A 13853-nucleotide genomic window follows, 5' to 3' on the forward strand; every position below is an offset into this window, starting at 1 on the left:
ACGTGTTGAGACACTTTTAAAAAAAAAGATTCTATCCAGTCCTTGTATTTGCAGAGGTCACTGGTGTTAGACTAGTGCATGTCAATGGTCACAGTTCTCCTGCCAATAAAAACAGTCTTACCCACTCCACAAAACACCCCAAACAAATCTGTTATTACACCAGACTGTCCATGTGAATATCTGTGTTGATAGTAGAGCCCGACCGATATATTGGCTGGCCGATATTACTGGCTGATATGGGCACCTGGAGTCATATCGGCTATCGGCCGATATGCTTGCTGATATGGGCCGATATTTCACGTGGGCACGTTATACCTCGTCATCAAGCTTAGATTCTCTACATTCTGTTCTTTTAATCCAATTTACAGACAGATAAATGTCTGCATCTGCATCAGTATTTATCTGCGGAGTCATTTGTCTGTGTGTGTGTCCGTACTGTCCCTGAACACACCACAGAGTCACGTCACTCACGTGTGTTTGTTTACACCCGCAGCGGTGCGCAACACTGAGATTATTTTCTTTTTACGGACAATCGGTTTGAGTCTGGATTAAAAGGACATTTATTAGTTCAGACTTGTGATGTGAGGAGGAGACTGTGTGACGCTAAGTGTTGGAAATACATCAACTTTGAAGCTAGTTTTGGCTATTTGTTATTAGCGATTAGCTGCTGTAGCTCTCACACATAAACAGGATGTTTTCTATTGGTCTATTGTAAAGTGACTATATTGGCCGTATATTTGTTACTGGACCTGCATTGATATGTAAATGAGCTGTGAATAGACGTGTGAATGATCCACATTTATGCATATAATTAATTACCTTGGCGTGCACGTTTTTAACCGTCAATCGTGGTGGAGGGGTTTTGAGTGCCCGATGATCCCGGGAGCTATGTTGTCGGGGGCTTCATGCCCCTGGTAGGTCACCCAAGGCAAACAGGTCCGGGGGGACGGGTCAGACGAAGAACGGTTCAGAAGCCCTATGATGAGTGTACGAGCAAGGCCAGTTACGTCGCCCGGATTGGCGTCACCGGGGCCTCACCCTGGAGCCAGGCCTGGGGTGGGTGCTCGCCAGCGAGCGCCTGGTGGCCGAGCCTCCCCCACGGGGCTCGGCCGGGCTCAGCCCGAAGGAGCGACGTGGGCCGTCCTCACGTGGGCCCACCACCCGCAGGAGGATCCATATGGGGCCGGTGCAGAGAGATCTGGGCAGCAGTCGACGGCGGGGGCCTCGGCGACCGGATCTCCGGACATGGAGACTAGCTCTGGGGACATGGAAATGTCACCTCGCTGGGGGGGAAGGAGCCTGAGCTTGTGCGGGAGGTTGAGCGTTACCGACTAGATATAGTCGGCCTCACCTCCACGCACAGTTTGGGCTCTGGAACCCAACTCCTTGAGAGGGGCTGGACTCTCCATTTCTCTGGCGTTGGCCGCGGGGAGCGGCGGCGGGCTGGTGTGGGCCTGCTCATTGCCCCACAGCTCAGTCGCTGTGTGTTGGAGTTCACCCCGGTGAACGAGAGGGTCGCGCGTCCCTGCGCCTTCAGGGTCGGGGACAGGTCTCTCACTGTGGTGTCGGCCTACGGGCCGAACAGCAGTGCTGAGTACCCGGCCTTCTTGGAGTCCTTGGGAGGGGTACTAGACAGTGCACCGACCGGGGACTCCGTTGTTCTCCTGGGGGACTTCAACGCCCACGTGGGCAACGACAGTGACACTTGGAGAGGGGTGATTGGGAGGAACGGCCTCCCCGATCTGAACCCGAGTGGTGTTTTGTTATTGGACTTCTGTGCTAGTCACAGTTTGTCCATAACAAACACCATATGGACACAAGGGTGTCCATAAGTGCACGTGGCACCAGGACACCCTAGGCCGGAGGTCGATGATCGACTTTGTCGTCGTGTCATCTGATCTCCGGCCGCGTGTCTTGGACACTCGGGTGAAGAGAGGGGCTGAGCTGTCAACTGATCACCACCTGGTCGTGAGTTGGGTTCGCTGGCGGAGGAGGAAGCCGGAAAGACCTGGCAGGCCCAAGCGTGTAGTGAGGGTCTGTTGGGAACGTCTGGCGGAGCCTCTGTCAGAGGGACCTTCAACTCGCACCTCCGGGAGGACTTCTCCCGGATTCCGGGGGAGGCTGGAGATATGGAGTCCGAGTGGGCTTCATTCTCGGCCTCTATTGTCAATGCAGCTGCTCGGAGCTGTGGGCGTAAGGTCTGTGGTGCCTGTCGCGGCGGCAACCCCAGAACCCGGTGGTGGACACCGGAAGTAAGGGATGCTGTCAAGCTGAAGAAGGAGTCCTATCGGGCCTTGCTGGCTCGGGGGACTCCTGAGGCAGCTGACAGGTACCGGCGGGCCAAGCGTGCTGCAGCCCGTGTGGTCGCGGAGGCAAACACTCGGAGCTGGGAGGAGTTTCGGGGAGGCCATGGAGAAGGACTATCGGACGGCCTCAAAGAGATTCTGGCAAACCGTCCGGCGCCTCAGGAGGGGAAAGCAGTTCTTCACCAACACTGTTTACAGTGCGGGGGAGAGCTGCTGACCTCGACTGGGGACGTTGTCCGGCGGTGGAAGGAATACTTTGAGGATCTCCTCAATCCCACCGTCACGTCTTCCGAGGAGGAGGCCGAGGCTGGGGACTCGGAGGCGGACTCATCCATCACCCTGGCCGAAGTCACTGAGGTGGTTGGCAAGCTCCTTGGTGGCAAGGCTCCGGGGTTGGATGAGATCCGTCCTGAGTACCTGAAGTCTCTGGATGTTGTGGGGGCTGTCTTGGCTGACACGCCTCTTCAACATCGCGTGGCGGTCGGGGACAGTACCTCTGGACTGGCAAACCGGGGTGGTGGTCCCTCTGTATAAGAAGGGGGACCGGAGGGTGTGTTCCAACTATAGGGGGATCACACTTCTCAGCCTTCCCGGTAAGGTCTATGCCAGGGTACTGGAGAGGAGAATCCGGCCGATAGTCGAACCTCGGATTCAGGAGGAGCAGTGTGGTTTTCGTCCTGGCCGTGGAACACTGGACCAGCTCTACACTCTCCATAGGGTGCTCGAGGGTTCATGGGAGTTTGCCCAACCAGTCCACATGTGTTTTGTGGATCTGGAGAAGGCATTCGACCGTGTCCCTCGTGGTGTCCTGTGGGGGGTGCTCTGGGAGTATGGGGTCCGGGGCCCTTTGCTAAGGGCTGTCCGGTCCCTGTATGACCGGAGCAGGAGCTGTGTTCGCATTGCCGGCAGTAAGTCAGACCTGTTCCCGGTGCATGTTGGACTCCGCCAGGGCTGCCCTTTGTCACCGGTTCTGTTCATTGTATTTATGGACAGAATTTCTAGGCGCAGTCAGGGGCCGGAGGGGGTCCGGTTTGGGGACCACAGGATTTCATCTCTGCTGTTTGCGGACGATGTTGTCCTGTTGGCTTCATCGAACCAGGACCTGCAATGTGCACTGGGGCGGTTTGCAGCCGAGTGTGAAGCGGCTGGGATGAAGATCAGCTCTTCCAAGTCCGAGGCCATGGTTCTCTCGACCGGAAAAAGGTGGCTTGCCCTCTCCGGGTGGGTGGGGAGTCTTTGCCTCAAGTGGAGGAGTTCAAGTATCTCGGGGTCTTGTTTCACGAGTGAGGGAAGGACGGAACGTGAGATTGACAGGCGGATCGGTGCAGCTTCGGCAGTGATGCGGTCGCTGTATCGGACCGTTGTGGTGAAGAGGGAGCTGAGTCGAAAGGCGAAGCTCTCGATTTACCGGTCAGTCTTCGTTCCTACTCTCACCTATGGTCATGAGCTCTGGGTAGTGACCGAAAGGACGAGATCGCGGATACAAGCGCTCGAAATGAGTTTCCTCCGCAGGGTGGCTGGGCGCTCCCTTAGAGATAGGGTGAGGAGCTCAGTCACACGGGAGGAGCTCGGAGTAGAGCCGCTGCTCCTCCACGTCGAGAGGAGCCAGTTGAGGTGGCTCGGGCATCTGTTCCGGATGCCTCCTGGGCGCCTCCCTCGGGAGGTGTTCCGGGCATGTCCCGCCGGGAGGAGGCCCCGGGGAAGACCCAGGACACGCTGGAGGGACTATGTCTCTCGGCTGGCCTGGGAACGCCTCGGGGTCCCCCCGGAGGAGCTGGAGGACGTGTCTGGGGTGAAGGAAGTCTGGGAGTCCCTGCTTAGACTGCTCCCCCCGCGACCCGGCCCCGGATAAGCGGACGAAAATGGATGGATGGATGGTGCACGTTTTTATGGCTAAAGCTAATAGCAGTAGTTTCTTTACTATTTAGGAGTTATGGGTCGGTCGCGATCGAAGCGGCTCTTAGAGCCGGCTCTTTGAAGCGAACAACGGGAGCATGTTTCTTATTGGGAGCAGGGTTTTCTCTTTTTCTCACTTTTTCTCTTCAACCCGTAGTTTGACAGCAGCAGCGGCTGAAAACAAAACTTTCAGAAATCTGTGTTTGCATAGGATTTTTTTAAAAAGTGCATATTTGGCTGCAGTTCAGCATAAAATCAATAAACCAAATAATCTTGGGCTCGAGTGAGGGAGAGACCGAGTCCCGACACTCAGACCTGGTTCAGTTCTGGTTTAGTCCTGTTTCACACATGGTTTAAATCTGTTTTAGTCCTGGTTTAGTCCTTTTTCAGTCCTGGTTCAGTTTTGGTTTAGTCCTGCTTGCAACAAAACAATCTCAAGAGTCGCTTGGGAGCTGAAAGAGCCAGCTGCTTTAGTGAGCTGAGCCAAAAGAGACGGTTCTCCAAAAAAAAACTGGAATACCCATCACTAGTAGCTAGAATGTGATGCAAAAAATACCATTAGGCCAATCTACTGTGTGTAAATATGATGTAAAGAGTCAGAACAACAATAAATGTTGCCTAAATAAACTCAATTTAGAATCCACTAGAGCCAAACCTAAGTTTTTTAAACAATTCAAGATTTACAGTGAATTTTTACATCACTAAATACATCGGTGATTATATCGGCTATCGGCAGCACCAACTCCCATTATATCAGTTTCATATCGGCCACAACAAAATCCATATCGGTCGGGCTCTAGTTGATAGAATAATGTTTGAAATAAAACTAACCTTACATCGCATGAATCGTCACATGTTGAGGGACTATTTTCTCATATATCAGTCCACCACTGCCAAACTTTCTATCAGGAAGTACAACTCACTGCTGCTGCTCACACAGAAATCCTTCAAATGCAAGGCTGGTTTTACTTCTAAAATGATTCTATCAACACAGACATTCACATGGACAGTCTGGTGTAATAATAGATTTGTTTGGGGTGTTTTGTGGAGTGGGTAAGACTGTTTTTAGTGGCAGGAGAACTATGACCATTGACATGCACTAGTCTAACACCAGTGACCTCTGCAAATACAAGGACTGGATGGAATATTTCAAAAAGTGTCTCCACACGTCTCCAACACTCTGGCTCACTAGGAAATGAAGTCCTATGTCCAAAATTCTGGACTGTCCCTTTAAAGACCAATCCAAAGTACTCATTAACAAACATAACGAAGCTCCACCACCTCTTCCTCTTTCACTTGTAGCTCTACAGACTGCCATTTGTACTCTTATTATTGCCATAGTTTTCATTCTTCTCAACATTGAGCTTATCCCTCCAATACACTGTTAAGAATCTCCACATTACTATACATAGTTAATCATTTATGTTCACTGACACTGATACCGCACACTCTTACTCATACATACACACTCTTACACACACACACACACTTTACACCTCGTCTGCTGTGGCGGTGTTTGTGTTGTATTGTTCCCTATTGTACTTACTGTATTGTCCTGTCTTATCCAATGTCTGTGTGTGTGTTGTACGTAGCAAATGAAATGTAAAAAAAACTCACAGGGCGTCTGATGAAGAAGAAGGTGACTCCACCCACTAAAGGAACCTGGCCAATCAGGGGCTCCAGAATCACGCGAATCATCCCCTGCAGCTGGAGACAGACACAGAATCACTCAGTGCAGTTTGGTCTCAAATAAATGATCTCTACAATTCAACAGTTAATGTCCGTTTTACATGTTATATCAGATCTGTAGTGAGTGTGGGCTCTATAGTTCTAACCTCTGATCCCCGTCATTATGTTTATGTTGTTTAAAATATATCAATAATGGACATTTGAAATAACAATATTGACTATCTAAAAACATGGTGATCTAAAAACAACTTAACAGAAACAAGTGTGTTAAGTTCTGTGTTAAAAAACTGCGTTATCCAGTGGAGCTGACGTCACTGTAAACGTCATGACAACAAAGCGGCGCAGGATGTGACTCCTCCGGTACAGTACGCTTTTTACACTTGTTTCACTTTTTACATTTGGACCAAAATGACGACGTAATGCTGCTGAATCCTACGTGTATCACCGATATTAAATCAAACTGGAGAAGGAAGTGCGTACGTCATACTGGGCGTGTACCAGGAGAGATGAAAATGACTGTGGATCGAAAAAATAACCTCTTGTATTTGGAGCGATTCATGAATATTTGAGCCATCTTTCTTCTCCTGGATTCAAGTTCAGTGTGTCAGTGAGAAGAAACTAATCCAGCATGGTGAGAAGATCTGAAAAGTCCAGTTTGCAGAATAGATCAGAGTTCATAATATTGATGTTAAGAGGGATATCTTCATTCTGCATTTGACCCATCCTTCAGTGTCTCAACGTTAAACCTGCATTTGACCTAACCGTCAGCATCTCTGCCTTAAACTTGCATTTGACCCTTCAGCATCTCTGGGTTAAGTGTGCCAGGAGCAGGAGGTCTGGTGTGTGGTATTTAGTTGGAGAGGAGCTGAGGAGAGCAGGAGAGAGACTGGAGTTGTGTGTAAAACATGTGTGTACATGTTACAGTACATGACACATGTACAGTAAAGTGTGCAGTAAAGTGTGCAGTAAAGTGTGCAGTAAAGTGTGCAGTAAAGTGTGCAGTAAAGTGTACAGTAAAGTGTGCAGTAAAGTGTACAGTAAAGTGTACAGTAAAGTGTGCAGTAAAGTGTGCAGTAAAGTGTGCAGTAAAGTGTGCAGTAAAGTGTGCAGTAAAGTGTGCAGTATGTCCTGAAGTATGTTACGCTGCGTTCAAGTGGAACCTGGATCTCAGAATGACGTCATCTGCAGGTTAAATATCAGTTGTCGCTCCAGTGAAAAAAATGGACTGAAGTATTACAGTAAAGGATTCATAAAGTAACAAATACGAGGAAAGTGCTCAAATCAGCCAGAACGAGGATCCAATTCATCTTTAACATTAACAGTTTATACAGCAACTTTTGAGAGAGGTTTTGTGCTTTTGTTGGCATTAGCGCTGAGTACATGTTAGCAATATTTGAACAAATATTTAATTCATATTTTAACTCCTCCTGCGTTTAGAGCCGCCATGTTGCATTTTCAAACTCAGACTTTGAAATGTTCTCTGAGTTTCTGAGTAGAAATTCTGAGATCTTTGTGTGTTCCGGTCATCATGTACACGTCAGAACCATGGATCTATAATAAGACCTGGAGAAGATATGGAGACTGTTCTGGTGTGAGATCGACTAGTGGCCGCTCCAATTACTGCAGCTCCAGCAGCTCCAGCCCAGAAACAATTCTCCCACAGAGTGTCATGTTCATGTTATTGCTGAAGAACGAGGCGTGTACAAAGCATTTTTGGGAATTCAAACTGTCTATGTTTGTCTGACAGGTCATCCACCCGATCTGAGCTCGCTGTAGCAGCATCGCTCTGCTTGGACAGAACTGATCACCCAGTGCAGGTTTTTGTTATCACATGGTGGGCGGGGCTAGCCTGTATTGAGGATATAATGTGGAAGAAAGAATATTTTGGGGGATTTTTGCTCCATTGAGCACAGTCTATTGAAAATAATGCAGGGCCATCTTTGGTTCATCTTCGAGATCTTGTTATACTTCCATGGTCACAACTGGTCCATGGTCTGAGGACGACTGGAACACACCATCACTGTCAGAGACTTACTTTGAGCCCTTTCACTCCGGCGGTGATGGGAGGCTTCACATCTGCGTCAATGTCCACGTCTCCAGACCAACTGCACATACACATACACACACACACACACACACACGCACACACACACACACACACACACACACACACGCACACACACACACACACACGCACACACACATTCACACACATGCACACACACACACACACATTGCACACACGCACACACATGCACACACACACGCACACATGCACACACATACACACATTAATGCTAAACACACTAGATACTCATTTGAGCAGGTAGCCACACTCTAAAAGTCCCATTCACAGAAATGAACCTTTTGTGAACGTCTTTAGAATGATCCTGAGCTGTATCAGAACAAGAGCACATAGACCAGTACACACACACGGACACTATGAACCTACTGCACCACTGACCATTACACACATATAACACACATGAGAGCAGCAAAGAAAGTTCTACCATTTAATGTGGAAAATCACATTCTCTTTTGTTGCTAACACACATGAGCTCCTGCAGTCTGGAGGAGATACAGAGTTCCTTTGGTACAAAAACCTGATCATACCCCACTCCATAAAATGATTGTGTATATTGTCCAGTTTTATATGTTCTTCTTTTGCCTTTTGTTATATCATGTCTTTACATTATGTTAATGCTGCTGACCTCCACATTGAGCCAAATTTCTCCACAAGGACATGAAATAAATGAAAATCTGAACCATACTGAAAATGGTATTGAGTATCGAATCTATTCTTTAGCATCGAAAACGAGTTTGAAATGTCGGTATTGTGACAAGACTAACACACACGGTTTCCATGGTTTCTTGGGGACATTCCATTGACTTCTATTCATTTCCTGGAGACTGATCTTCACCATGACCATAGTCACTACTTGACTTGTCTAAGCTTAAACTAAACCCCAACCTTAACCCTGATCATTTCAGCTTCAAATTAAAGACACTGTCTTTATTTGAAGCTTGCAGCTGCTGTAAAACCTGAAATACCTAAGATGGAAAGTACAAAGTCAATACTGTAGACAAGTAGCCAGGACATATCGAGTTACTCTCAATCAATAACTCTAAAAACGCACATTAAAGGTCCTATATTCTGCAAAACTGACTCTTGTGAGCCTTAAGCCATGTCATAATGGTGTTATGTCCTTAAAAACATTCCTGGAGTTGTGTTTTGTTTTATTCACAGATATTTGAGAAACTCCTTTTAGTCTGTTTACATCTCCAATGCTCCAAATGCTCTGTTCCACCTTGTGATGTCATGTAGTTGTAGTTTTCAAGTTAACAGCTCCTTTTACCTTTTTTGCGTAGTCTGGCAATCCCAGGTTTCAGCCCTGGAATTCAAGAGTAAATGATCCTAGTGAAGGTGTGTGGAGTTTAAAAACACACTGGTGCACGTTTTGTATGACATCACAAGGTGGTGTTTTCAGTTTGACAGAAGAACTCAGCCTAAATCTGCAGGGTTTGTGTGTTAAACGTGTGAAACAGAACACAAACTGTGTGTGTGATGAGGAAACAACATTATGACTTAAATCCCAAACAGAGTCAAATGACCTTCCATTTCATCTGTGAGTATTTTATACACAATGTTACATTTATTTTAGATTCTCACCTGATATTAAGATCCAGAATCACCTCTCTCTGATCCACCTCATGTGTGTAAGCCTTCATCCCAGTGATCCTCAGGGGCTGAAACATACAAGACACTTCACCTGTACATGTGTGTGACAGGGACACTTCACCTGTACGTGTGTGTGACAGGGACACTTCACCTGTACGTGTGTGTGACAGGGACACTTCACCTGTACGTGTGTGTGACAGGGACACTTCACCTGCACGTGTGTGTGACAGGGACACTTCACCTGCACGTGTGTGTGACAGGGACACTTCACCTGTACACGTGTGTGTGACAGGGACACTTCACCTGCACGTGTGTGTGACAGGGACACTTCACCTGTACACGTGTGTGTGTGACAGGGACACTTCACCTGTACGTGTACGTGTGTGTGACAGGGACACTTCACCTGCACGTGTGTGTGACAGGGACACTTCACCTGCACGTGTGTGTGACAGGGACACTTCACCTGCACGTGTGTGTGACAGGGACACTTCACCTGCACGTGTGTGTGACAGGGACACTTCACCTGCACGTGTGTGTGACAGGGACACTTCACCTGCACGTGTGTGTGACAGGGACACTTCACCTGCACGTGTGTGTGACAGGGACACTTCACCTGCACGTGTGTGTGACAGGGACACTTCACCTGTACGTGTGTGTGACAGGGACACTTCACCTGCACGTGTGTGTGTGACAGGGACACTTCACCTGCACGTGTGTGTGTGACAGGGACACTTCACCTGCACGTGTGTGTGACAGGGACACTTCACCTGTACGTGTGTGTGACAGGGACACTTCACCTGTACGTGTGTGTGACAGGGACACTTCACCTGTACGTGTGTGTGACAGGGACACTGTGCGTGTGTGCATGTGGGTGAGCATACATGTATGTGTATGTGTGTGTATGTGTGCATCTGTGTGTGTAGATGTGTGCGTGTGTGTGTGTGTGTGTGTTACTTACCACGTGTCCAAAGTGCACCTTGGTGAAGGTGAAGGTCTTCAGAGCGGGGTTGGACTGTCGGACAGCAGGCTGAATGTTGGTTCTTAATAATTTCTCCATAAACATTCCAAAAAAGGGCCAAGCCTGTTCCAGAACCTGACGAACCACAGAGACCACATCACTAGACTAGTACTACAGTACGTACTACAGTATGTACTACAGTATGTACTACAGTACACACTACAGTACACACTACAGTACGTACTACAGTACGTACTACAGTACGTACTACAGTATGTACTACAGTATGTACTACAGTACACACTACAGTATGTACTACTGTACGTACTACTACTGCTGCTGCTACTTCTTATACTTACACTAACTCTACATCACATGTGTACGTGTTGTGGCTTTGGTCCATCAGGGATTAAGGATGGAAATGAGCTTTGGCAATAATCGGACATATTTACAAGTCCATGTTTGTCTCTTACATGATGTTGTTTTTTAATATGCACTGCTAATAAATAACACAAATACAAACAGAACTGTACCTTCTTATAGAACTTCTACAGGAGTTTAGGCCTGGTTTAGATCTGGTTTAGACCTGATGTAGACCAGGTTTATGATGTAGACCAGGTTTATGATGTAGACCAGGTTTATGGCTTAGACGTGGTTTATGTTAAACATCCTGGCCTGATCTTTGTTGCAGAAGTGAGGCTGGTGAAAAATCACAATTCTGTCCCTTTTTTGATCACTGCCAGTGTTTAAAAAGTTCAGGCTTTTGGAAACACCCCTCATGTTATCCACAACAATGAATGGAGGATTTCTTTAATCATGCAAATGATAAAATTGATCATGATGATAAAAAACATTATATAAATACAGGTTACAAAAATACCACAGTACCTTATTGACCCAGTCCACTTTCTCCACCTCAGGAAAATGAACCTGAAATAAAAGACACTTTTTTTTAGAATTTTAGTACTGCTTTTACTCCTCTGCACCCACGCTCCCTCCTCCTCTGCACCCTCCTCTCATTCCTCTGCACCACTCTCCCTCCTCTGTGACACAGTAACCCTGAATGCCTTTGAAATGGTTTAAATAAGTCTCGTAGAGTTGAGTGTGAACTGCTCGTTTGACACACTGGTTCATCTTTGTGTTTATTAGAGCTCTGTCACTGAGTCTGGTGTAGGAGTGGTGAGGAGTGAGGTCAGATCCCAAACAGCACATTTAGCTCACACCCGTTTAACCTGTTTATGCAAATGAGTCGCTGTCACCATGGCGACAGCACAGACCTGGTTTAAGACCTGGTTTAGTTCCAAGTACGTGGAGCTGGTTTGGACTTAGTGCGGTACCAGGTCTCGTAGTCCTGGTCTAGAACAGGCTAGAAGACCTGGGTTAGACCTGGTCTCATTCTTGTGGACCTTTCAGCTGTACGGTCTGTCAGGTCTCTTAAACTCTCAGATGAACATGTAGCCTAAACCTCGCCTCCCCCTCAAGCCCCTGGTCTGTAGTGACATGAGCAGACCCTCACCCAGGACGCGTGCTGCAGGGTGCTCTGGAGCTCCGCGTGGATCACTCGGGTCTCGTTGTCCAGTAGCTCGAGCGCGGAGTCGATGCGCGCCTCTTTCCACTCGCGGTTCTTGCTCCACCAGGTGAGAAGCAGCATGACCAGCAGCACCCAGCTCACGCTCAGCCCCAGGGAGCCCGTCAGGTACACGGGGTAGAGGAGCAGCACGCTCCGGCCCAGGTACATCAGGAACTCCATGAGCACACGGTTCACTGTGGACGGCTTCAGGGCACCGTCCTGCGGCTCTGCCCCGGCCGAGGGACTGAGCTGGAGCTCCTCGGGCGAGGACATGGCGCTGGGACTCTGTCGGAGCGGAAAGCGGGGCCCAGAGCCGGTTCTCTGTCAGAGCGCACACCGGAGAACGGAGCTCAGAGCCGGGGGGGAAACGAGGTGAACTCCGTGGAAAGAAGAGCAGCCGAGGAGCGGCGCGTCGGTTCCAAAACTTCCGCGTTTGTTTGGGACGCACCTGCGGCGTGGGCGGGGCGACGGGCGGAGCTGGCGCATTCCAAACGAGGGACGATCCGTTTGACCAAACCGGAGAGACGCGTCCTGAGTGTGGGTCTGTCATAAGAACACTGCCATGGCCCCGAGGCGAGACAGAGTCACCAGAGACAGTGTGTAGTCCCCTGTGGAGTGAGAAGGACGAGACCACAGTGCGAAGGAAACGAAGGGAAATCTGTCCTCCTTCTCCATTTATATAATTGTAACATTTACGCAATCAAACACTAGACTGTAGGTTTCTCACTTTAACACACCAGCAGGCCGCGCTCACGTTCTACAGTCTCATGGCATCGTCTCAGGTGGAGGGCAGGGGCCTTTCACTCTGTGGAAGATTCACTGTTTTTAGACAGAAATCTCCAAAGTTATGATCCACAAACGCTGAACCTTCTCGTTATTTGTTTGGAATCAGAAAATGGTCGAACGGCGCCCCCTGCTGTGTTGACCGCACACAGCAGGGGGCGCCCTTCCACCAAACAGCTCATTTTCAATTGAAGACCCTTTTCACTAAAACATATTGTAACCTTTGACATATATATTGGACATATATTATTTGATGTATCAACATTGTTTTGGGTCATTGTTATTTTGCACATTATTTTGGAGAATTCATTTATATTATTTTGCACTCATTTTTTTAACAGTTTATATTATGTTATGTTGGATTCTGCATAATGGTGTTGGTTCTATTGTTGTTTTGGGGAAGCGCATTTGATCAGCGCACCTGGGTTTATGAAAGGTGAACAAATAGAACAGAACAGAGAACAAATAGTCCGTCAAAGATGATGTGTAACAGTAACCCGCCATACCCACAGCCTCATGAGACTTGAGAACAATATACAAGAGTTACATTACTACGGAGCCCCGCCAGGGCTGTGGGGTGATAAAAAGAATCCCAACAAATTATCCCGCAATCCAGAGAAACTCATGCAATCCTGTAAAAAGTATCTTGTGAGAAGCGGCTCTCTAGAAGCTTTTATCAGAGCTCCTTTCTCGCTGCTCAACCTTTTGTCCACATACATTTTGGGTCCCTGTGTAAGAGGCTCTGTCCTCCATGACCCCGTAAAATTCCAATTCTTGAGCCCTTATTCATGAAAATATCCAAATTTCTAAATTATTGATCCTTTCAGTGCCTCTGTCTGACTGAGACTCTCGCAACACACTGGGCTTCACAGCGTGTTCTCCTGCACCCTGGTCTTTGGAGACAGGTAATGAAGGTCTCCTGCTCCTGTCCATTCACACAAATGTCCAAATTGCCACACAGTCCAGTTTTTC

General features: G+C 48.1%; 1 protein-coding gene across 1 annotated transcript in view; it reads right to left on the minus strand.

Moving 5' to 3' along the window:
* The window catches only part of esyt3 (extended synaptotagmin-like protein 3), a 43194-nt gene extending 30676 nt beyond the window's left edge, over positions 1 to 12518 (minus strand). The window contains exons 1-6 of the mRNA XM_055162635.1: positions 12045 to 12518; positions 11417 to 11458; positions 10529 to 10663; positions 9562 to 9638; positions 7927 to 7996; positions 5820 to 5909 (exon numbers count right to left, since the gene is read on the minus strand). Of these exons, the coding sequence (XP_055018610.1) occupies positions 5820 to 5909; positions 7927 to 7996; positions 9562 to 9638; positions 10529 to 10663; positions 11417 to 11458; positions 12045 to 12371 (741 nt within the window). The 5' untranslated portion in view covers positions 12372 to 12518. The remainder of the gene's footprint in view (positions 1 to 5819; positions 5910 to 7926; positions 7997 to 9561; positions 9639 to 10528; positions 10664 to 11416; positions 11459 to 12044) is intronic.
* Between the last annotated feature and the right edge of the window lie 1335 nt (positions 12519 to 13853).

This window comes from Boleophthalmus pectinirostris, unplaced genomic scaffold (assembly GCF_026225935.1).
Source record: "Boleophthalmus pectinirostris isolate CB_2022bp ecotype Guang Dong unplaced genomic scaffold, ASM2622593v1 HiC_scaffold_1, whole genome shotgun sequence".
Classification (NCBI taxonomy): domain Eukaryota; kingdom Metazoa; phylum Chordata; class Actinopteri; order Gobiiformes; family Gobiidae; genus Boleophthalmus; species Boleophthalmus pectinirostris.